Below are 25,364 nucleotides of genomic sequence, written 5' to 3'. Positions count from 1 at the left end.
TCAGTCGTAATCGACAACATAAAAAAACATTGTGTTTAGGTTTTACGTTACTTCACGTCCCATCGCGTCCCGTTACGTAAAGTTCATCGATATCTCATCGATGTCAAGTGACCATCGGTCATCTTTAATGAAATATCTTATCGGTGACATCGGTCAGTATTTAAAATTGCCGCGGGAGGTAAGAGTTGAATGGGAAGAACCAGTAGAGGGGGTATGTCTCGCGCAGCAGCAGTGCCGCGTCGCGGTCAGATCTCAGATCATCAGATCGTCACTTCGTCTCAACGTCACTCGCGTTGTGGCGCTGACAGAGTGCAGACGATCGTTCCTGTTCCATCGGTCAGTGCCGGCAAGTGGTGGGTGTGTACGGATTCTTCGATTCCTCCCGATCTCGATCCAAAAAGACGAACGCCCGAATTCTCTCACTAGTAAACATCAATCATGGGAGGTAAGTCTCATTTACTGTTAAGAATTAACCTATCGCGCGATTGCGTTCAGTTAACTCCGGCTTAGAGTTAGCCGGCCGATAACTTTGCTCGCCGGTCTTGAGTCTTGACCCAATGACCTTCGTGTCGTTCGGATTTTCATCTTGTCGATGTTCGTGCGTTAACCTCTTCTTCTTCTCGCGCGATCGGTTCGATATACCGTGTGCGATCGATTTTTCGAAAAACAGATTTTTGTCCGCAAGAATTTTTGTTCATTCGTATGAACAGCAACGAGTATTGCGCTTTTTTTGACACAACTGTTTTTATTTTTTTCATCCGCGGAATTCGCGCCCGGTTTCAGGTGTCGGCGCGCCTGCGTCAAAGAAAATGGCGGCAATTTAAAAATTGATCGTCCCGAATAAGAGAGATTTAATAACATTAAATACATTTGAAAAAAAAAAAAAAAAATATATCGAATTTGGAGAAAGAGATAAGGAAGTTGCTGCCGCTCAAAGGAACAGATTTGCAGGATTGTTTATTGAATATACAGGGTGTCCCAGGTAAATGAAACTTCAGGATTTTATAGGAAATTGAATTTGGAACAAAAAAGTTCGGATAAACATAGATCGCTTTGTTAAAAGGTTATAGCTGATAAACATTAAAAAATCATGTTTTTTGATGATTTTTAAAAATAACTTCAAAATCCTTCATTCGTTTGAAAAAAAGTAACGAAATAAATCTGATGGGTGATTAAATAACAAACTAAATTACACTAATTTCATTTAATTCTGATAAGGCGTTCGAAAGAAGATAAGTTCAAAACAACGAAAGAGAAAAAAAAACGGAAACTTGAAAAAAAAACCATCTTTCGATAGTTTTTATGTAAATTGCAAATGCAAATATAAAAACGTTTTTATTAAATTTTGATCATAACTTGTATCTTAATTACTTATATAGAGAGTTTATTAGTTATAATTTTTTGACGAAGTATTACCAAATCTATATTTATAGAAAAATTTTTTCGTTCCAAATTCAATTTTCTATAAGATTAAGTTGATCGACCTGTGATTTGGAACACCCTGTATTATCACACACACACACACACACACACACACATATTATATATATATATATAAATGTGTCATGCTTATCTTAAAAAATAATGTCTCCGAGGGAATAATATTGCGAGATGAGTATTATCGATTTAAAGAGAAATCGTACACTCGATCCTATTATAATTATCACTTTCTCGTAAGCCATCAATGCTAATTGGTCATATAATTGACGAACGAAAAGAGAGAGAGAGAAGATATCTCGAGACGTAAAAGTTGGTCGAAAATGGCAGCGGGGAAAATTTAACTGCATTCCGCGTCCTTTTCTTTTTACTGGGAGACGTTGGATTCCTTATTGCACGAAATAAAATAAGTCACCGTCGTCGGCGGTATCTCTAAAGTTTATTCCTGGCTGTTGCTGAGGGGGAAGAGAAATTCGGCGGCTCCTTGCCAAACCGTTCGGTGAGAGCGCGCGCGCGGGGACGCTTATTTTTATTTATTTTTTGACAACGATTCGTCTCGGTGTACTCTAGACGATCGGAAAAGATTTCGTTGCTGTTGCACGTTACAATGTCTCTCGTCGCTATCCGATTGTTCGCGCAGGTGGCGATTAGTTTGAATATCTGCCAGAAAGAATTCATCGGACCGACATACGTATCGTCGGTATATTTAGGATGCGCCCAAATTATACACGCACACACACAGGGGTGCGTTTTTCTCGTATCACGACAGCTTTGTTTAGAATACAAATCCATTAATATATTCACACGGGGAAAGAAAATGAACTATCGATATTATAAAAAATAAATTTCTCACTTAAATATAATTGTTTGCAAATATTGATTTGAATTACGAGCAAGAGAAATAGTTTTAACGTAAAAAATAATATTCGATTAATTTTTAACATTGCTGTTGCTGTTGTTATTTTATTGCATTTGTCAGGAAATATTTGGATGTATCGAAAATTAAATGACTGTTGAAATCATTAATCTGGAATATATTTTATCATGTATAAAAGAGAGTGAAAGAGAGAGAGAGAGAGAGAGAGAGAGAGAGAGAGAAATATAAGTTTTGATTGGTCTCGTTACAATTGTTAGCATACTAGTCTCGAGTGTCTCAAGATGGCATATCAATTATAACAATAACATATATAATTGAGAGCTTCCGAGGGCACTACGCTTATCGATCGTCGCAAACTATTTTAATGATAACAGAAATATTTCTTTTTGCGTGAAATTAAAAATAAGAAATTATTAATATCAAGAAAAATAGGATTTATAATTTTCTTATTTTGAAAAAGTTGTTTGTTAAATACTGGATGATTAGAATATTTTTATAGAAATATATCTGATATATTAGCAATATTTCTTGCTTTTGAAACAGAAGATTCCAATAACTTTCTATTCCAATATTTTTCTATTATAGCACATATTATGATATTTGCACAATTATTAATATTGCTCGAAATATACGTGAATAAATTTCAATTAAATTTTGTTAAAGAAATATTATATTTATTAATCTATTTATTTATCAAAAAATTTTCTTAAGCTGGTCATTTTAAGCGAAAAATATTCTTCTCTGAAAATTCTTGCGTGTAATCATTTTCAAATAAACGAATAGAATCCTGCTATAAATGAAGTGTACAATAATCATATATTTAAAAAATCAATATTTATAAGAAATTTGGCACGAGTAATCTAGTCAGGTTCATTGAACCTTTATCGACAGCAAGGTGTACTATTTTTATACGATCTCAATCTTGACCTTGTCTGCATTGGATCAGGAATTTGGGCTTCAGTATTAAAAATCTGGCGCGAATGCTGTCATATTCTTGTTGTCGGAACAACCTATATACATAAAGAGAATAGCAGTTAGCATTTAAATTGAAAAAAGAAGAAAATATGAGATCAGCATCTAAATTAGAAAAAAAAAACAAAATTGCGACGTAATTATATTACGAATTTTATTATTGTTATCTATTGCAACTGATAATTACATATTTATCTTTTCTTTTATTTCTAGGATGTGAAGATTTTAATTTAGAAATAATAATAATAAAAGTAAAATAAATAAATATATATATATACATCAGTAGTAATTTAATTAATTTGCAGAATTTTCGATCATTAATTTTTGATTTTCAGGTCGACTCCCTGGAAAAACCTTCCTGGAAAACCTGAAATTTTCAGGGATTTCGTTTCTATCTTGAAAAATCAAGTAATCCTCATGAAAATTTACTCGGGAAATTTTTTCAAAAATTCTTTGATCATTTTGTTCTTGTATTACAAGCATCGGCAATCTGATTGGCCAATGATTGTGAATTATATGTTTCAAATATATATTTTTCCCTTTGATTATATGTTCATTGTCATAGCAAAAAATATTAAATACACATTTTTTATTGTAAGAATTATAATTAATGATAGAAAATAAAAATATTATCCAAGTGAAAAATGCTTATCTTACAAAAGTCATTCAGTTCTTTTCAGAACATTTTTTAATCTAATATTTGAAATTTAAATATGGTTTATTTTTCCTTTGCATGAGTGAAAAGCATTAGAAAACGCGTACAAAAAATCTTATTTTAAAGAATTCCATCTAAAAATTCTTTAATTTTACCTGGAACGAATTACCTGAAAATTCAGGGAATTCTTAGGGAATTTTTTTACAAGCTTTGGATAGACACCCCGTAGAAAACGCACACTAAAAAATTTATTTTAAAATATTTTATCTAAAAATTCTTTAATTTTACCTAGAATTTTGAACGAATTACCTGAAAATTCAGAGAATTCTTAGGGAATTTTTTTACAAGCTTTGGATAGACACCCTGTAGAAAACGCACACTAAAAAATTTATTTTAAAATATTCCATCTAAAAATTCTCTAATTTTACCTGGAATTTTGATCGAATTACCTGAAAATTCAGGGAATTCTTAGGGAATTTTTTTACAAGCTTTGGATAAACACCCTGTAGAAAACGCATACTAAAAATTTATTTTAAAATACTCCATCTAAAAATTCTCTAATTTTACATAGAATTTTGAACAAATTACCTGAAAATTCAGGGAATTCTTAGGGAATTTTTTTACAAGCTTTGGATAGACACCCTGTAAAAAACGCACACCAAAAAATTTATTTTGAAATATTCCATCTAAAAATTCTCTAATTTTACGTGTAATTTTGAATGAATTACCTGAAAATTCAGGGAATTCTTAGGGAATTTTTTTACAAGCTTTGGATAAACACCCTGTAGAAAACGCATACTAAAAATTTATTTTAAAATACTCCATCTAAAAATTCTCTAATTTTACATAGAATTTTGAACAAATTACCTGAAAATTCAGGGAATTCTTAGGGAATTTTTTTACAAGCTTTGGATAGACACCCTGTAGAAAACGCATACTAAAAAATTTATTTTAAAATACTCCATCTAAAAATTCTCTAATTTTACATAGAATTTTGAATAAATTACCTGAAAATTCAGGGAATTCTTAGGGAATTTTTTTACAAGCTTTGGATAAACACCCTGTAGAAAACGCATACTAAAAATTTATTTTAAAATACTCCATCTAAAAATTCTCTAATTTTACATAGAATTTTGAACAAATTACCTGAAAATTCAGGGAATTCTTAGGGAATTTTTTTACAAGCTTTGGATAGACACCCTGTAGAAAACGCATACTAAAAAATTTATTTTAAAATACTCCATCTAAAAATTCTCTAACTTTACATAGAATTTTGAATAAATTACCTGAAAATTCAGGGAATTCTTAGGGAATTTTTTTACAAGCTTTGGATAAACACCCTGATTTTGCTCGCAATCGATATTAAATATTTTTGTATTGAGAAAATCGGATTTCCGCATCGCTATTCTTGAGCGACGATTTCTGTATACACGCAGAAATTTTATAATGAAATAATCGATTCAGTTCCCCGAGACATAAGCGCTTGACCTAAGACAAGGTATATGAATGCATTTCGCCGCAAATGCGAGGTCGGCTCGCTATTATAAGAGCTGGAGAGCGGTTTGTATAAATATAAACCTATGCCGGCATTCTGCCTCCTCGGGTTTCGGATACTCTCGCACCATAATGTTATACGTTGAAAACTTCACCTCTGCGTCTCTCAAAGAGAAAATTAACCCTCGTCAGAGCGCGACATTAAATATAGCGGGGGTCCTAAAACGTCTCGCATCTCCCATCGTAATTTATGCACGAAAAATATCTTTTACACACACTTCGAGTAGAAGATTAACCATTCCTCTTCAAAATTAGATAGAAGAATTCTAACGAAAAATTTCTATTTTGCCAGACGATTTTCTTACAATCGATTGCGAAAAGATACCACATTTATTTTGGATCTTAAATATATTTCACTAGTAATTTTATTCTATAATTTTTAATTCTAAATATTTCGTCAATTATATTCTTTAATTAAAAATCTTTCTCTCTCCCTCTCTAAATCAATCAAATTACAAAAACTAATGATTTTTGTAAATTTTTTTATTCCACTTCGTGTGCTTTTTTACGTTTCGCGTTATTTTGATTCATAGAAAATTTAATTTTTGACAAATGGAAGTGGTAAGTGGATAAACAAAATATATTTTCTGCGATAAATCTAATTAGATATGACACATATTTCTCAGAAATATATGAAATTATATATAAACAGTAGGAAGAGCCACAGCTTTAAATGTTATCGAGAACACCGGCAGCCAGAAATCCGATCCTCCTCATTCTCGTCTTGCCTTTGATTCTCTTCCTCTTTCCGCTCTCCCTCTTTCTTTCTCCCTCGTGATTCATTATTATTCATCTCCAACATTTATCTGCTCTAGATTCTAAAGGTGGGTATACACTTAGCGGACGAACACCGAACGAACAGCGAATGCGAACGTCTTAAGGTGGGTATACACTTAGCGAACGAACACCGAACGAACAGCGAATGCGAAACGTTTTGAACGTTTTTCTCGCACGAATTGTCTTTGATGTACCGCCTCATGAAGAAATCGAACCGAATGCGAATCGAACGTTCTGTTCGCATTCGCTTTAGCATATATATCTGCTGAATGATAACAACCGAACGTTCGCAATCGCCGTTCATTCGGTGTTCGTTCGCTAAGTGTATACCCACCTTAACATACACCTTCGACCGCATATACTTTGTACGAGCATGACAACTTTTGGGAAATTAAAAAGAATTAAAGACTCGTGCAGTTTATCATATACGGTGCGATCGATGTCTTTATGTCACGTGTACACATGATGACATTCTTCCTCATCCGCAAGGTTATCTTGTGCTTGGCGTTATTTGGCAAGTCTCTAATTCGCATCATACGCAACAGTTACGAGGATAAGTAGATCTTGACGCAAAAAATTATTCTGAACAAAATGCGATTCAATATTGTGGCAACGATATTTTTATTAAAAGAAAATTAATTGATCGATAAATCTTCTTTTTCACGTTTGTCAAATATCTCTGTCTAGAATATTTTCAAAGTTGGATTTAAAACACCCCGTATATCCACTACTCTCGCTGTATTTCACATTTTATATAATCATCATCAGTCCTCGTCATCAGTCTCCTGATATTTTACTAGTAAATATTATTTACATTTACTAGTAAATATTGTCCAGTGATCCTCTCCGATAAACGAACTTTGCACCGATAATATACATTATCCATTAATACTTGCCCATCTTATATCATTTTGTCTTTTTATTTGTTATTATCTTTATTGAATCATAACAGAGAGAGAGAGAATGGATACAAATACGTTAAATTTAACATACTTGGAGAGCATAATTATCATGTATAATTCAGCAAAATATTTCATCTTTTTACAATCGTACAAACGCGATAAGCGAATTTAAGGATTTTTGGCTGTACATTAATAGTAAAAAACTGTGAAAATTAAAAAAAGAAAATATATTTCTTACGTTTATACTTTTTGAAAAATCAAATAAATAAACTCGCATTATGAAAAGAATCAAAGTCAATCACGAAATACTATGGTTTTTAGACGTTTTCGTAAAAGAAAATACATGTAATTAATATTTCCCTCATTTTATGACAAAAACTTTCGATCGTGAATACCTTCTAAAATCAACTGGAAGAAGAAAAAGAATTTACCGAGAGATTTCGGGTTATAATAAGTATTTTTTTCTACAATTTTTAGTAAATAACTTTTAAACGAGTAAGTGGATTTAAATCAAATTTCGCACAAATATTTATTAAAATTTCCTTAATATATGTGAAAATTTTTATTTCACTGACAATAATTTCTCCTTGTCAATTAATCCTCCATTAATTTTCGTTAAGATGCTCAGATTTTGCACAGATACTCAGAAGATATAGTAGTAGAACAGCGTACGAAATTTTTATGCTTTTGTCAATATGCTGGTAATGGCGTTACAAATTTTATTTGTAACGGAAAAAGTAACTTCGTTACATTTTTCGGTAACGAGTAACGAATTTAACAGTTACTTTTATCGTTACTTTTTTCAAATTTTTTTATTTATTTAAGATATTATTCTTGCTATTGTGCGTGATAAAATTTTTATCTTAACCGTAAAGCCGTAAGCAAATCGAGCAATTAGCATTCTTATTATGTTGTAAAAATGCTTGAATGTGATTGATCAACTTATGGCTCTTGCAGACCAGTGCGATGACGCGACGCGCGATATCCAATGAGAGCTTTATCTTTTCGGAAAAGCAGAGCTCTCATTTACTACCAGTTCTAAGTACCTTGCAACGAAAATTAGAAAATCTCAATAAATCTGACCTTATAGATTGCCATTCATTAGTTGAAGCTATTCAGCAAGGTTTAAATAAAAGATAACTTATTAATTTGATTAATACATATGTTATTTAATTTTAAATAAGGATTTAATTGAAAAATATTATTTTATTTTAAACTATTGATTCAAAAGTATTAATTTCAATAAAACAAACAATGTCGCTTAATTTACTATATTTGATTTTAGATTTCGTACAATATTTGAAACAGAAGAAATAATAATAGCAGCATGTTTACATCCAAAATTTAAGTTAAACTGGTTAGCCGGAGAAAAAAGAAAACGTGCTGAAAATTACTTGGAGGATTTATTGGGAATCCGATCAACTGAAAATTCTTCAAAAGCTGGAAAATCTGACGATCACGATGATTTTTTCATTTTTGAGCAAAAAACTGTGCAAAATGAATCTGAACAAGAAGAATTGCAACGGTTTTTAAAATCAAATAATTGTAATATAGAAATGTTAAACGATTATCCAAAACTTAAAAAACTTTTTATTAAATATAATACAGCTCTACCAAGCAGTGCATCTGTAGAAAGAATGTTTAGCATCGGTGGCTCTGTATTAACACCACAAAGAGGGCATTTAAATGATGATACTATGGAGCAACAAATTTTATTAAAAATTAATAAAGAATTTCGATAAAATTTAATCATTTATTTTGTAATAAACCTTGAATGAAATCTTGCTTACAATTTTTTAAAAGTTTTTCTTATGCAAAATAATTTATTAATTTGTATTGTAAAAAAGTAACGGAAATTGTAACGACTTGTTACTTTTTAGTAACTGTAACGGTAACGAGTTACTTTTTAAAATTGGTAACGAGTAACGGTAACGAGTTACTTTTTAGAAAAAATAACGGTAACGGTAACGAGTTACTTTTATAAAGTAACTTTCCCAACCCTGCATATGATACATATGTATATCCTTAAAGATTATGCGGCAAAATATTAAATTGCAGCGTCGACACATCTTGTGATTTTGAAAACACTCCTTTCCCCGTCTTTAGAAAACGATTGTGCAGCATGCGTTCGAGTCGTAGAGATCCGCCTAAGAATAGTTGACGTGTTTTATCCAGGGGAAAAATAAAGCGCAGCCAAAATTCGATACCTACGCGCGGAACGATATCAGGCGAAATAGAAATAGTATAGCTTTATAAATAAATAGACAGTGAATTTTGCGCTTGCAAGAAAGTAACGCGCAATATTCGCGATCTGCATCTCTCCATCTTGCCAAGTTTCCGTTTTGCGTAGGTAAAAATTTTTGCGCGCCTTAATATCAGCTAGTTAGAGCGAGGATTTGCATAATGCGTCGTGCACGAAAATAATGTACTCACATTTATTTGAATCATCATTATGTACAGATCTATGCCAATGATTTAAAAAGTTTAGAATTTATTTTTAAACGCTTTTCTATGAAGAACTATTATAGATTATTTTATTTTATACAATTTCTTCACCAAACATATATAATTTGCTGGTAATGAAGAAAGATTTTTTTTTTCTTTAAAAATATATGATCGGTCGCTCCATGATGTGTTGTATAACGCAATAGTGAACATATAAACGCATCGTCAAAGATAATTACATATAATTGGAGCCTTCTAGTATCGAGTCGAGAGGAAGTGAGGTCAAATACGAGAAAGATCTAATTATACATCCGAAGGGTTGGAAGACTGCCAATGTTACTTTCGTTTTGTATAATTTTTCTTTTCGTTTAACACCTCTCTGTTTGCATTGTTCTGCATTTTTGTGAAAGAAAATTGGTAGATCGAACGTATCGGATTTTTTTTTTAATTATCCGGTCAATAATTATAATTGACAAATCTATATTCTTTGTGCAAGACAAGAATCATTTTTATTCGTCGCTTGTAAAATCATGGACGTTTCTCAAATCGATCGAATACTTATCAGGGTGTCTACCGCCTGGAAAAGCATAGAAAACTTGGAACTCTCAAGGAATTTTTTTCTACCTGAAGAGATGAGGGAACTCTCGTGGAATTTTATTAGGATTTTTAAAAAAATTCTCTCTTTAATAATCTTGCTTTTATACTGTAAGCAATCTGCAATCCGTCAATAAGCCAAATTGTGAATTATGTGTGTTTAAAATATATTATATTGGATATATATATGATATATTATATTTTATAATATATTGGATGATTGCATAAGTTCGTGCCCGATTTTCATAGATGGCATTAAGTTACTGCATGGCGGAGTTCTATTGTTTTCGTGTGGTAATTGTTGCTTACACCGAATAGATGACGTTGTCTTATGTCAATTTAGCGTCAGATATTGTTCAGATAAGTCTATTTGTGCATAAGAGAAATCATTAAAAATGGAGAACGAAAAGGTGCATTTGCGGCATGTAATGCTATATGAATTTCGGAAAGGCGTGAATGTTGAGATTGCACAAAAAAATATTCAAAGCGTTTATTTGGACCGCGCTCCTGCTCTCCGAACAGTCAAAAAGTGGTTTGGCAGATTTCGAAATGGTGATTTCAACATGGAGGATCAACCCCGCTCTGGACGGCCTTCTGGCATTGATGATGACATTGTGCATGCCTTGGTGGAAAGAAACCCAAGGATTACAACTGAGGATATTGCTGAGAGGCTGAACATTGATAATTCAACCGCTTTTCGTCATTTAAAAAAACTTGGATACATTTCCAAGCTTGATACGTGGGTGCCGCATCTCCTGACTGAAAGGAATAAGCTAAACCGCATGACTGTAGCTCTTTCTCTTCTCGAGCGTAACAAAAAAGAGCCTTTTTTAGATCGAATGGTAACAGGCGATGAAAAGTGGATTCTCTACAAAAACGTACAGCGAAAGCGGACATGGAAAACAGCAGCTGAAGGAGCAGAACCCGTAGCAAAGGCTGGCTTGCATCCGATGAAGGTGTTGCGCCTTCAGATTTTTATCTGTTCCGGTCTTTGCAGAATAGTTTAAATGGCAAGAATCTCAATTCCGAGAAAGCTGTCGAAAACCACTTTACAAACTTTTTTCAAGAAAAACCAAGTTCTTTCTTCAAAAATGGAATCGACAAGCTTATAGATCGTTGAAAAACCATTGTAGAAAAGAATGGAGACTATATAATTGATTAATAAAAGTGTTATCTCTAAAATATAATCTATTGAAGTTTATATTTAAATCGGGCACGAACTTATTCAATCACCCAATATAATAAATATATATCTATTTCTGTTTATATATTCAATATCTTAATGAAATATTGAATATGCAATACATATTCTCTATTTTAATTTTTAGTGATAAAAAATGAAAATATTATGCGAATTAAAAATTTTCATCTTAACGAAAACTTCAATTTGTTTTAGTACATTTGTAAATCTAGCACTTGAAACTTAAGTTGGCTTTGTGTTTTTCCTTTGTATGAGTGAAAAGCATTAGAAAACACGTACAATAAAAATATTTATTTTTTGAACTTGCATCAAAAAATCTTTAAAATATTTTCTTTACCTGGAATTTTGAACAAAAATACCTAGAAGATCAGGGAATTTTCAAGGAATCCTTTTACAATATTTAAGTAGACGCTTTGCTTATACAGCGGATTTGTGCACAGTATATGAAATTTTTTTTTCGACAATTTTAAGATAATAATATTCGTAAAAGTGCACGTCTGCGTTGAGAATGCTCGATAACAACTTTTGAACTTTGAACTTCATGGAGTTCGTTGGCATAATTCAATCGCCTATCTTTTATTACGCTTACGTAAGATAATTTAAGAATCGCGGTTAATTCAAGAATCGGTGAGATCAGCTTAACACTGTGAGGACCGGCGCTTATCAGTGTGCGGAATCACAATTGTCTTCAAACATAGTCTTCCTCGTATTATTGCGAAATTGAGCTGTGAAGGACATCCGGTAAAAACAAAGTATTTACATACCGATTATATGTCATTTATGTATTTCTCTCGAGTGAGTGTTTTAAGCTTATTTTTTTCCTGAAACTTATGAAAATAGGTATTAGCATCTTTTTGTGTGCATTCCATGGAAAAATCAGCATTTTTGCATTTCATTAAAATCTGATTACTTCAAAACTTAGTTTTATTTTTATTTTCAAAATAAATATTTTACATATTTTTTTCTAGAATATGAATAAAAATTTTTAAATCAGTTTTAAATATCTATATGAACTTTCGGATGTAGAAATTGAAATACCCTTGGGCGAAAATGACACTGCTATTAATTCTATCGCATGCGCGCGTTCTGGACATATTCACTGGATGCAATAATATACGTGGATTTTGCCAAGAGTCGAAAATAGACTCGATTTAGGTGCCGTCTAATAGAAGCGAATGCGCCAAGCGTTCCATTACATATTTTCCTTCGTCTTTTAGGATATGCATGGGTTACATTGGCTACAAACGATGCCTATTCTTTGGGAGCATTGGTCCTGGCGCACTCCCTACGTCGGGTCGGCACCAAGTATGAGCTGGCTTGTCTGATCACTCCCGGAGTAACGGCAACGATGAGGTATCGTTCGAGATGTCCGAGTTCAATATTGTATTTATTTGATTCTTGAACATTTGTTTGTGATTGAAACGAAAGACTCGTATATTCTTTTTTTATCAGAATTTATTAAGTTTATTAGAAATTTCTGTCATTTTCGTAAACGATGTATTATTATCGTGAGTCATACATATAAAATTCCAAAATTTTAAAGAATATTAAATCTATCAATATGTATCATATCACGTCTGTGGTTTGGATATTTAAATCATTTTGTCTATAGAGGTGTTTCAGATCACCCATGTCTACCCCTTTTATTTTAAAAAGGGAATGTGCTAGGAAGTTGGGATAAACATACCATACCATATTTACCATAAAAGTCTATCTGAAGTTTTTGATGATGGTACTTTCATTTTTGGGAAACCCCCGGAAATACCGAAAACCGGGGGCAATTTAAAAATTTTAAATGTCAAAATAGAGCATAAGTTACCTTGGGTTTCCGGTATTTCCGGGGATTTCCTAGAAATAAAAGTACCATCATCAGAAACTTCAGATAGGCTTTTATGGTAAACATGTTTGTCCCAATTTCTTAGCACCATCTTTTTTCACAATAAAAAAGGGGTGAACGATAGTCTGAAACACTTTGTATAATGACATTGGGCAGATTCTAATTGTAAAATGCTGTAACATAATTCAAATAAGCATGTTTCTTGTCTTAGAGAAAAATTGGCGGCAGTATTCTCCTTGGTGCAGGAAGTTAATGTTCTCGATTCGAAAGACGAGGCAAATTTGGCCTTACTGGCTAGACCAGAATTGGGCATCACTTTTACCAAATTACATTGTTGGAGGCTAACTCAATACGAGAAATGTGTGTTCATTGATGCAGATGCGCTTGTGAGTAACGCTAAAATCTTTTGTGCTGTATATTTTAATTTATATTATCTTATATCTCTCTACAATAAATGAAATTCAAGCTGTGATTAGAGCTGGAGAACTAAAATTAAAATTTTATTTTATACCATCCATTTTTTGTTATAACATGTATGAAAAGTGAATTATATATATATATGTACATATTAATTTATAATTTATAAAAATTAATCTTACAATAAAAAATAAATTAGAATTAGAGCTTTGATATTTATAATGAATTGATAAAGCTATCAAGTATATTTATTTCTAGGTGGTACGAAATTGCGATGAACTATTCGAGCGCGAAGAATTATCGGCTGCGCCCGATGTCGGCTGGCCTGATTGCTTCAATTCCGGAGTATTTGTATTCAGACCGTCTCAACAAACGTTCGCGTCAATCACTGCGTTTGCCGCGGCCAAGGGCTCGTTCGATGGAGGCGATCAAGGCTTATTAAATATGTACTTCAGTGATTGGGCCTCTAAGGACATCTCCAAACATCTACCATTTATTTACAACATGTGTTCCACCGCGACGTATTCGTATCTACCTGCATTTAAGCAGTAAGTGATCGCATTTTTTCGACTCGCCATAATAAAATTTTTTAATTAAAAAAAAATTTTTTTTTACTTGATAATTTATTTGTTCATATGTATATATATGTATTTTTTTTAGATTTGGCGAGGATGTGAGAATTATACACTTTATTGGCATAACGAAACCCTGGTTACAGTATTTCGATACCTTAACCGGTATCGTTCAACCACCGCCAGGATCTGTGCATTTGCAACCGCTGTTGCAAGTGTGGTGGAACATATTCTGTGAGCAAGTGCATCCACAGCTATCACCCTCCATGGTAAGCTTTATTAATCCATTTGAGAATAGTGTGCGTTTAATACTCTAAAATGACGAGTGATATTTCTAAATGACGCTACAACCGCACAATTATTTTTATATTTTATATTTCCAATAAAAAGATTTCTCTTACATACGTAAATGATATGAATATTTTAATAATTATATATAATTTCTAATAATTATATATAACTATTTTATTATATTTGTGCATATTTTTTGGCTATAAGAAATAAAAAATATCGCAACTTTTTTCTTACACTTGCGCATTTATTTTATTTACAAGCAAAACAGTGAGCAATTATGTTCAATTATAAATATGATAAGGGTAAGACTCTCTACTATATGCGCCTCTAATGCTCGTAGTTGTTTTATGATAAATTATTTTCTGTATATGAATTTTACTTTATGAAATTTTACTTTAGCATTTCAACAAATATGTTTTATTTTAATGTACCACATATTTTATATAAAATATAGCCTCACGATGTAATTCTGAAATTGTTTTTATCGATTGATTGTTTTCATTATTATGAACTTTTCAAAATTTTTGCTCGCGAATATGAGTTACAACGAGTTGCATTCACGTTTTTTTTTTTTTTTTTTTTTTTTTTTTTTTTTTTTTTTTTTTTTACAGATATAGCCAAACAAATTTGAAATTTTTTTGCTTGCATATTTCTTAATGATTTTTTAATGCTGTATGAAAGCTTATATAATTATATAGTTAGGTCTTCTTTGCTTTATCTTTATATAATGAAAAAGTGCATACATTTTTTCTGTATTTTTGATATATTTTGAACCCTATATTTCTTAGAAAGAAAAAAATATTTAATTATTATATTTTAAGTCGTGGGATTCAAGGTATATTTTTGATTTACTTTTTCTTTGTAAATATTGTAAATAATATATATTAATAGCTACATTTTTTTCAATATAATTTTATATCAAAACTATATTCTTGTATTTAAGAAATGTAATTTGAAAAGCTAATGTTTATTTATTACTTCATCTAATAGAAATCTTCCAAATGATTAATGTGGCTATTAATATAACAGATTTTTCTATGATTCTATCCCAGTGTCTATTTTTTTTAATTTGATTTTTTTGTGTTTTCTAACTTATTCACTTGTAACTCTTATTCAACTGTAAAGATTTAAGTCAGTCACTATATATTAATGCTTAATTGCATTATTTGTAATTGTTGCATTGTTTTTAATAAATGAATCGAGCATGAATATTATGCATATGGCACTTTGAGAAGCTATTGATATAATACGTATTTATCGTAAAATAAAATTTTACATAATCAAAAATTGTGTAATATCAAATATGTATATAGTATGAAAAACATGACACTGTATATAAGAAAAATGGACACTGCCAATACTTATCGTTAGTTCAGTACTAACCCATTGAGTGTGCATTTTTCTGTTTTGGCATGATGCTTGCATAGGCCACCAGCACATTGGCTCCAATTTGGCACGCATTTGCTTCCTCGTCCTACTTACCTCCCGTTTCCGATATTTCCATTTATTCTGATACAATAAACCGTAATGACGTTTATTCTCGAACACCGGATTTCTCAGAATTTAAAGATCCCTGGGAGGAATACTCTCCACAGAATGATTCGTTTCCAACCAATGAAAGTGCATTGAGTGACAAGAATGATAATTATTATTGTGGAACAGGATATGAGAAAGAAGCTGCGGATGTTGATCATGAAAATCATCACAATACATCTAAATTTGAACACAATCAACAATTTCACTACGAGCAACATTCTTCTTATGGTCTTAAACAAACACAACATAGTTTGCATCCTACGAATACTGAACATAATCAACACCGAGAACATGCAACTTCTCATTCTGAAGAGAGTCATAGTCAAAGACAAGTACAACACACTGAAGATTATTGGCAACAATATCAGCCGAGTGAACAGAGACACCATCCCGAGCAATATGGACACAAAGAGCAAAAACAGCATAATGAACAATATGAACAACATCATCATGAGCAAAGACACCATAATGAGCCACATCATTATAATGAACAGAGACAACATAACGAGCATCATCAGCATTCTAGACAATCTTATCAGCATGATTATTATAAAATGAATGATCATCATATCCAGCATCAATCGGTTCACGAACAACCGTATTCTACCGAAAAACACGCGCAATACGCTAGTGACCAAACTGCTCATGTAGATTATCAAAGTCATACTGTTTCTCATAACGATTCCCATCCGCAGCATCATATCCAAAATAGGGCTCAAGATAATTTTACATCTCACTGTCGTCAAAGTAACGAGAAAAATAGTGAGCAATCGTCGGAAATTGCAAATAAACAAACAGACACTCAGAGGATTAATTTCCACCCTTCCTCTCCTACACCTTGTACAGATCACCACAATGTAGCCATGCGATCTGACCCGAATATAACGGAACATCTAGACAATGCAAATGTAAGTAATTGTTCCCGCATCTTTTTTTTTAAATTCGCGTTAAATACATTTTTGTTATTGTACGCTTATGTACATATTTTCGGAAATATATTTGTTTTACTAAAAACGAAAGTTTACAATTATATCATAATACAATTGTAATTTTATTATTGTAAAAAGAATTTTTTCCAATTACATGGTGTATTGTTATACCGTTCATATATATTCATCATTTGTTTTAATAATGCTTGGGACATTACTTGCACTTTTATTGGGAATATTCATTGTATATAGAGTAATAGTATATACACTTTATATCATATGCCTGAAATCATTTTGTTTGTTATTTATTTATTACTGTTATTACTGTTACATGCACATTTTCATCAGAGATAAGATAGATAATTACGTTTATTTTCTAAAAAATGATTATTAGTCTTCAATTTGTCTTTATGCACTAACCCCATATTACTTCCCCATTGTATACTTGTGATACTCTCGTGCATCGTGCTTTAAAGTGTAAGTAGCATTAGTCTTGTATTATAAATATGGTTTGTCCTGAGGAATATGGAAGAGATGAAAATATGTTGTAATGTTCGTGTGTTTATCGTAGCCTATACGTTGTCATTTTTACATTAGCTGATTCTCCTCGATATCCCGAATAGTCTAAGATGAAGGAATATTTGTTTTAATTGTACAGATGGGTATCGCCGGTGCCTTGGCTCAGTTGACGTTGGGCGAAGCGAGGAGCGCCGAGCAAATAGCCTTGGAGGAGCATATGAGGAAGCAGAGCTGGGAGCAGGGACAGATCGACTACATGGGTCGCGACCGCTTCGACAATATATGGAAAAAGATTTGCGAGACACTTTCTCTTTCGCCGCAACGTCAACCATCTCCACTTAAAGAGGTAGCTTTATATTAAATGAAATACTTATGCAATTAGCAAAATTCGGAAGTTTCTGAATCGTAATCATTAAAATCAATCAAGCAAGTAGTTAAATTCCGCAAAAGTTGTGTAAGCTACAATGAAGATCGAGTTCTGGTGATGAATAATTCATATCACTGACAAATACTTGTAGGATGTTGCTGAATCAAAGGAAAGCGTCGCTACTGCTGACGATGAGTCTGCTGAGCTAAAGACTGTTACACCTATAGATGTCGAAGTAAATAAATCAGTTGGTATGTCTCTCTCTTATATACGTAATTGAAAAAACATATATTCTAAATAAAATCGTAACAAATATTTCAAGCGCATTCATGAATCGGGATTACACAGGTAATCTTATGTATTTTAAATTAAAAAATGTTTCGTGCACACACCAGATACTGAGATAACGACACTTTTGTCGTCGACAGCTCGACGAGCACTTTTCACGAGTTGTTAAAATAAAGAGATTTGCGAGATATTAAAATAATTCAATGTGCTCTCACAATGCAAAAAGCCATTAACCGTTTCCTCGAGATGCTTTGCGTTTTTGTTTGTTTTTTTCGTTTCACTTAATACAGCATGCGGTATTCACTTTCACAGTTTCGATTTGAAGACGTTATATCAAGCGAGGAAACGATTGAAAATCGAGATGTTTATATTGGGACGTGATATTTAATTTGTTGCGATATTCCGAACATACAAAAAGAAAAAAAAATTGATATCTCTTGTTAATACAATTGATCTAGTTTGAGTGTTTGAAACAGGAACAGAGGACAGCAACTAACAGATCCTGGCGCCATAGCATTGCTGCATCTTGTATTGTCGTTTTGCTTTAATGGGGTAAATATTTTATGCGCTCACACAAAACATCATCGTATCATTACTTCTTTTTTTCTTTATCCTTACTTTAAATGACAGAATTATGTAAGATTATGATACCTTCCAAAATTATATCATATACTAAATTAGCTTATAAAATGTATAAATGCAATTATTTCTTTATTCTTATATATATTGAATTTTATCTCATTTTTATATAATACGAAAAACTTTATAAATGTCATATTTTTAAATTAACAAATTATTTACATTTGTAAAATTAAATGTATATACAGGGCGTCCCGTTTTAAAAGTTCTATCCTCATAACTTTTCAGGATCAACGTTTGAAGGAAAACGACTCGGATAAAAGTTGTAGGGAACAAAGGGGGCTATCTAATAATGACCTTGGATTTGACATTAAAGGTCATTTGAAGGTCAACTTCTGTTTTTTAAATGGAACCCCCTATTTTTCATTACATATTCTTGTAGCTTATCTCGAGAGCTTTCCAAAACACTATAATAAAGTATTTTTTTATTAAGTACTTTTTGAGTTATTTTATATTTTAATCTGACATATTTTGATATAAAAAATTAAATATCTCGTAAAATATTTAATTTTTGATAACCTTACCGTAATACTTCTATGTACAGAATAATGAGACAAATCAATTAGTATAAAAAAAAAAAACAAATAATTGTTTAAAAAAATACATTGTAAATAATTTTCTTAAAAACAATCATTTGTTTTTTTTGGCACTAATTAGTTTGTCTTATTATTCTGTACGTAGAAGTATTACGGTAAAATTATCGAAAACTGAATATTTTACAAAATATTTTATTTTTTATATCAAAATATGTCAGATTAAAATATAAAATAACTCAAAAAGTACTTAATGAAAAAATACTTTATTATAGTGTTTTGGAAAGCTCTCGAGATAAGCTACAAGAATATGTAATGAAAAATAGGGAGTTCCATTTAAAAAACGAAAGTTGACCTTCAAATAACCTTGAAAATGACCTTTAATGTCAAATCCAAAGTCACTATTAGATAGCCCCCTTTGTTCTCTACAACTTTTATCCGAGTCGTTTTCCTCAAACGTTGATCCTGAAAAGTTATGAGGGTGGAACTTTTAAAATGGGACACCCCGTATATATACGAACAAAATGTGTGAGATACAATTTAATACAAATACTAGGAAAATACTTATGCTTTCGTATATGAACATAATTGAAAAACATAATAGCATGCCTGTTTTATAGATTATCTATTTCAATTGTTTACTAATTGAACATTTTCTGGAACATCACTTCTTTAACTTGCTGCAAAATAATTTTTATTTATATGCTTTAAAATTGCTATGCATTATGTATGCAAAATATTAAGTTACATCGATTACGCTTTATACGCTTTACATTAATAATGAGCACATGAGCATTATTTATATGTTTCACATATATGTTAAAATCATACATATTGTCAAATATGTATTATTACCAATGCATTCATTTCTTCATAGTTCTTGTTTTCACTTGAGCACATTGCACTGTTCAAACTCGTAGCGTATTTTAATATATGGGAATAGAATCATGATCGTCATTGCCTATCTTGCCTAAGAAGGTTAAAAAATGTAACATCTGTAAATACGAGTATGTCGTTGTTTCTCGCATTAATCGATATTTTTATTCCTATTTGAATTAATAAGAAACAGTATTTATCGTATAGAATTTTTGCACGATTTCTTTGCATAATGCAATTTTTTATTAGAATAGTTTTCTCTGTATACTTTTATAAATATTTGTCTGACTATTTATATATCTGTCATGTTCTCTTCTCCCTTCATCCAGATAAGGCGGACAAGAATCCAACGCAATCTCTAGTATGCGAAATTTCCGAGGAAAAGCTTTCGACGGCGCAAACTACGTGTGAAATCAGTGACGAAAGCGTCACCATCGCGCAATCCTCTGAGCAGAAAACATCTGTGTTACCTTCCGAAGAAAGTGTCACGGTACAAACTGCTGCAATAAAGGTGTCAAGCGAGCCGATGCAACCGGCCGCGATAGAAAACGCAAAACCAACAGACAGAAAATTATGCGAAACAAATACTGAATTGTCTTCTACCCAAGAATCGGCGTCTCAAGCCAATGTCGAAACGCAACAAGTTGATTCACAAGCATCAACATGTCTCTTGGTAGATGTCGTCTCTAAGAAAGATGTAATTACGCCTGTTACGCAAATTGAGAGCACGCTTATTGAGATGAAACTAGCAACTCCAGCTTCCGTTACTCAAGATGCAACGGAGCTTAAAACCACTGAGATTAGCGTAGATAGCCCACAGAATATAGCTGCTTGTATAACGAGCGAAGCGTCCGAGAAAGAAACCGAGAAACATGTTATCGAATCCGATATAACGCAACCTCTCACGATAGATCCGCGTGAGCAGCACATAGAGATGCTGCTGGCGGCTTCTGAAATTTCCACCGTGAGTCCCGTGCCTATCCAGGTAGCGGAATCGGTTCTTCAGGCGGAACCCAAAGAGTCCGTGTCAGGCGCGGCTGTAACCATGCGCGATCAAGCAATTGCTACGACGGTCACAGCCGTGCATGAATCCACGGATATCGTTCCCGCAGCGATCACAAAACCTGTTCAATTGAACGGATCGGTTTGTGAGAAACACGATGATATCGCAACTGTAGTTGCCAATTTATCAGAAAGTGCTGACCCTTCCGCTCGACAGGTAAAAGAACTCGCAAATGATTTAGTTATCACAAAAGATGCACCATCAGAAACATTATCGGCTGTTGTAGAGAAGATAGAAGAATCCGTTAGCAGCGTCATGTCTCCAGAAACATCATCTGTAAAAATGGAAAAATCAGCGGAACTCACGGAACAAGTTGATGGAACAATAGAAGCACCGGAACCAAAGTCTCCAACGCAAATTGTAAAAATAGAAGCGGCAGAAGCGAAATCCGCAGAGCAAATTATAAAAGCAGAAACGGCAGAGTCTACCGAACAAATTAAGCAAATCGAAATAACGGAAGCAGCAGTAATAACGAAATCGTCTAGCAAAATTCCAGAGACATCAGAGATTGCCGAGCCAAGTTTGGCGGAAGAACTTACTGAAGCGAAAGCACTCAATATCCCATCGACGCCGACGGTGATCGAGGCTACACCGCCGACCAGTCCGTCTGTAGAGAGCACGCAGGAGGCGGAAGAAAAGCAAGCTGGGAAGAAGAGCCTAAAGAAGTCTGATTCGCCGGATGGTGTGGATGGAGAAGGTGCGGACAAAAAAGCGGCGAAGAAGACGGTAAAGAAGGTAGTGAAGAAACCGAAAACGAAACCTGAGGAGATTTCATCGACCACGGCGGAGGGCGCAACCGCCGCGGACGGTTCCCAGAGCAAGCCAAAAAAGACCGTGAAAGTTACGAAGAAGATCAGCGCGAAGACCGGACAGACTCTAGAAACCGACACAAGTGTGCCGGAGACCCCGCCGCCGCCGTCGTCATCAGCCAACGCCGCTGCCGTCGCCTCCGACGCGCCTGTTCCGCCCAAGCGAAAGACGAAGAGTACCAACGGGAAAGGAACGATCGGCAAGAAATCCGAGACGGAAGAGTGATCCGAATCGACAATGACGATACGTAATAATGCGAAAATCCGAGAGATCGGGAAGATGTCCTTAATCGTTCCCGATGGACGGGGATACATCGAAGTTCAGAGCTTTAACCTTTTCGAGATTTCACGTTGCTGAGAAACTAAATACTTTCGCGCTCAAATTTTTTTAAATAGTTTTCTTAAGATTTGAAATTTCGTTGAGAAACGGCTTGATTAGCTATTGAGATTCAATAGCTTGCTAAAAAAGACAGTGATAAAAACTGTCAACTATATAATACAGCCGAACGCCATCTCGAAAGGATTAAAGAACACTTGGTAATAGAAGATTATACTTGCTAGTCTGTTACACAGTTTTTTGATACTTTTAATATATCTCGCAAGAGAAAGTTTCTATATCGCCATTGAGCTTGATACCGAGATATTCGCCAGAAGTATCGAGCGATACGGAAAGTTTAATCGCCGCAATACATAATTCTTATTTATATCAACGCCTTACTCCACACTTGTCTTATATCTCTCTTTTTCTTTTTTTTATTGATATATACTCTACTCATTTTTATTTGTGTAATTATCGTTTTCTCATGTCTGACGTTATTCAAACGGGCTCTCGCATATTCCGTATATGATATAATATGGGTTACGATGCAACCTGCTGTGCCTTGCCCGAGCAACGCGAACTTGAATGTCCTATCGTGAGCGAGTATTTTATATCTGTCTATTTACTTCAGTAATAATAAATTTGATAAATTGCAAGAAGAAGAGAAAACCAACTATGATTGATCAGTTCTATTGAATCATGTTTATTAAAATTTACGCGAATCGAACGCCAATCATCATTTGTGAAATTACCGCGAAGATTTTACGTTTTATATATGTATGTTATACAATGTATATAGGGTGTTTCGGAGCGAAAGCAATAAACTTTGTCAGCGTGCTCGGAAGTACGCTGGTAAAGTGTTTCAGTTTCATTCCGGAACACTATATAATTCCTCTATATACATTGTAATAACACAAGTCTTATCATTGCTTATTTATATCGATCGAACGAAATGAAAAATTAAAAAAGGAGATCTTCAATTGATGAATTACAGTTTCATCGAGAAACGAAAAGAGGGAGAGAAAGCATGCTAATTTATATTACACATACGAGAATAACGCAACGCTTTGCGAAAATGGCAACTGAGATATTACGCGAGGAATCTTAACCGTTTATTTTATATATATATACATATATATATACACACATATATTTATATATATATATTAAATTATATTTTTCAGTGTGTATTTTTACTCTGTTTTGTTGATATTTTCAGGAAATATACACCTTTCTCATGACACACACAAACACACAGATATATGTACAAATTCTTTCCTTACTCTAATTTAGATTTAAGCAAATAATTTTTTTAAAATGCGTACAACACTACTCTTTCAAGAGAATTTATTGCAATATAGTATGTAATACACTGAAAGCTTTTTAATGGTAATTTAAAAAAAGAAGACTTCTATATATATAATAATGTAATTTTGTTATCGATCTAAAATCTAAATGTTTGAAAGAAGAAAGTGATAGGAGATACTCCAAAGATGCATCTATAATGCAAGATTTGTAACAAGATTTATCTTTAATAAAATGTGTATCGTCAACGAGAAATTTATTATTGTTCCAGACAATCGAGTCCAGCAAGAGAAATTTTTTAGTATCTGTTAGTAAAGATATGATGGGCATAGATTAGTAACAGAGCAGATTCTGTTAGATTATCGCTGGCACTTTGCCGACAAAATTCGTAGCGGATACTTTAACAAGATCTGCTCTCGACAAACTTAACTATCTGGATATCTCGCTTTACCGAATACGCATGTATATAGGGTATCTTAGAATTAGACCGACAAACTTTAGGTAGTCATAAAGAATACCAAAATCGAATCAATTTTGTCAATAAACTCTGGTTCGCAAATTAATCGTTTTGGCAGTAGAGAGTCAAAGACTAACAAGGGGAAAAATCTGAAAAAGAATTTTTTTTTTTTTTTTTTTTTTCGGAATTTTATTAATGTGATTAAATAGACATGTTTTTACCATGAAACTTTTGTATGAAACATTTCTCGAATAATTTTCGAGATATATCGCGAAAAGCAAAAAACCGCTCCACATATGAGATGTCATTTCACCCCTTAAAATTGTTTTTAAGCCGCAACTGGAAATTTCTAAATTCATCTATTTCCCCCCCCCCCCCTCCCTCCACCTCCTCCCAATATGTGTGTAAAGTTTCATCAAAATTTCATCAGAATTTTCGGGTTCGCGAGATTTTCTTGTTAATCTTTGATTCTCTAATGCTAAAACGGTTCATTTGCAGATACGGGTTTATTGACAAAATTGGCTTATTTTGATGTTTTTTATGTCAACCTGATGTTTGTTGGTCTAATTCTGGAGCATCCTATATATTTCGACTAAAACTAAAATAATCCCAAATATTTAATGAATAGAATTTAATTTTTTAGAAAAAAATTCAGGGGTTTCATTAGCGCTATATCACATAAGCGTAAGTAAACGTAAGGGCGCCCGGTATCTCAGCGCCGCTCCTGCGCGGCGATATAACGTGCAGGTGTAGACTCGCGGTGCAGCACTGCGGGGGCAGGTATAAGCCCATATCAGAGTACGCATTGAAAATTGAAGATTAAAGATTGAAATTTGACTAATCAGAACAAAAGGAACTAAAATTTCTTTGTCCTGATTGGTCAAATTTCAATCTCAATCTTCAATGCGTAGTCTGATACGGGCTTTAAGGGCCGATGCACATGAAAAAACTGAAACAGTAAAGGCCTCAGCACAATAAAAGGAATAAGGAACAGGGAGTAGAGAACAGAGAACAACCACAGTGGAGAGAATGCGCACACAAATGCGGTTGTTCTCTGTTCCCTATTCCCTGTTCCTTATTCCTTTCATTGTGCTGAGGCTCTAATGCGGCGTCTACAATAGAGATTTTAAGCCATAAACCTTAAGAAATTGATCAATCACAGTCGAGTATTCTTCTCATACTTGACTGTG

At 33.1% G+C, this 25,364-nt stretch overlaps 1 protein-coding gene across 4 annotated transcripts; it reads left to right on the top strand.

The window, feature by feature from the left end:
- The first annotated feature begins 277 nt into the window (after positions 1-277).
- Positions 278-23,962, top strand: Gyg (glycogenin 1). 4 transcript variants are annotated; one of them, XR_011446996.1, is made up of 10 exons: positions 278-445; positions 12,632-12,767; positions 13,463-13,637; positions 13,927-14,216; positions 14,329-14,509; positions 15,962-16,978; positions 17,658-17,864; positions 18,037-18,136; positions 18,650-18,725; positions 20,551-20,640. XR_011446996.1 is itself a non-coding variant. In XM_070296421.1 (10 exons), the coding sequence occupies exons 1-9, from the start codon at positions 439-441 to the stop codon at positions 18,216-18,218; spliced, it is 2,124 nt and encodes a 707-aa protein (XP_070152522.1). In that variant the 5' UTR covers positions 278-438; the 3' UTR covers positions 18,219-18,233; positions 18,650-18,716. The 4 variants fall into 4 exon arrangements, 3 of the variants coding, with proteins under 3 accessions (XP_070152522.1, XP_070152515.1, XP_070152516.1); XM_070296421.1 differs by lacking the exon at positions 20,551-20,640 and adding an exon at positions 18,208-18,233 and having other exon boundaries at positions 18,650-18,716; XM_070296414.1 differs by lacking the exon at positions 18,650-18,725 and having other exon boundaries at positions 280-445; positions 20,551-23,962.
- The last annotated feature ends 1,402 nt before the right edge of the window (positions 23,963-25,364 follow it).

The sequence above is a fragment of the Polyergus mexicanus genome, unplaced genomic scaffold, assembly GCF_030449975.1.
Source record: "Polyergus mexicanus isolate NDT 795.1 unplaced genomic scaffold, iyPolMexi1.0 SCAF_1, whole genome shotgun sequence".
In the NCBI taxonomy this organism is placed as follows: Eukaryota; Metazoa; Arthropoda; class Insecta; order Hymenoptera; family Formicidae; genus Polyergus; species Polyergus mexicanus.
This window is presented reverse-complemented; position numbering and strand designations above follow the sequence as displayed.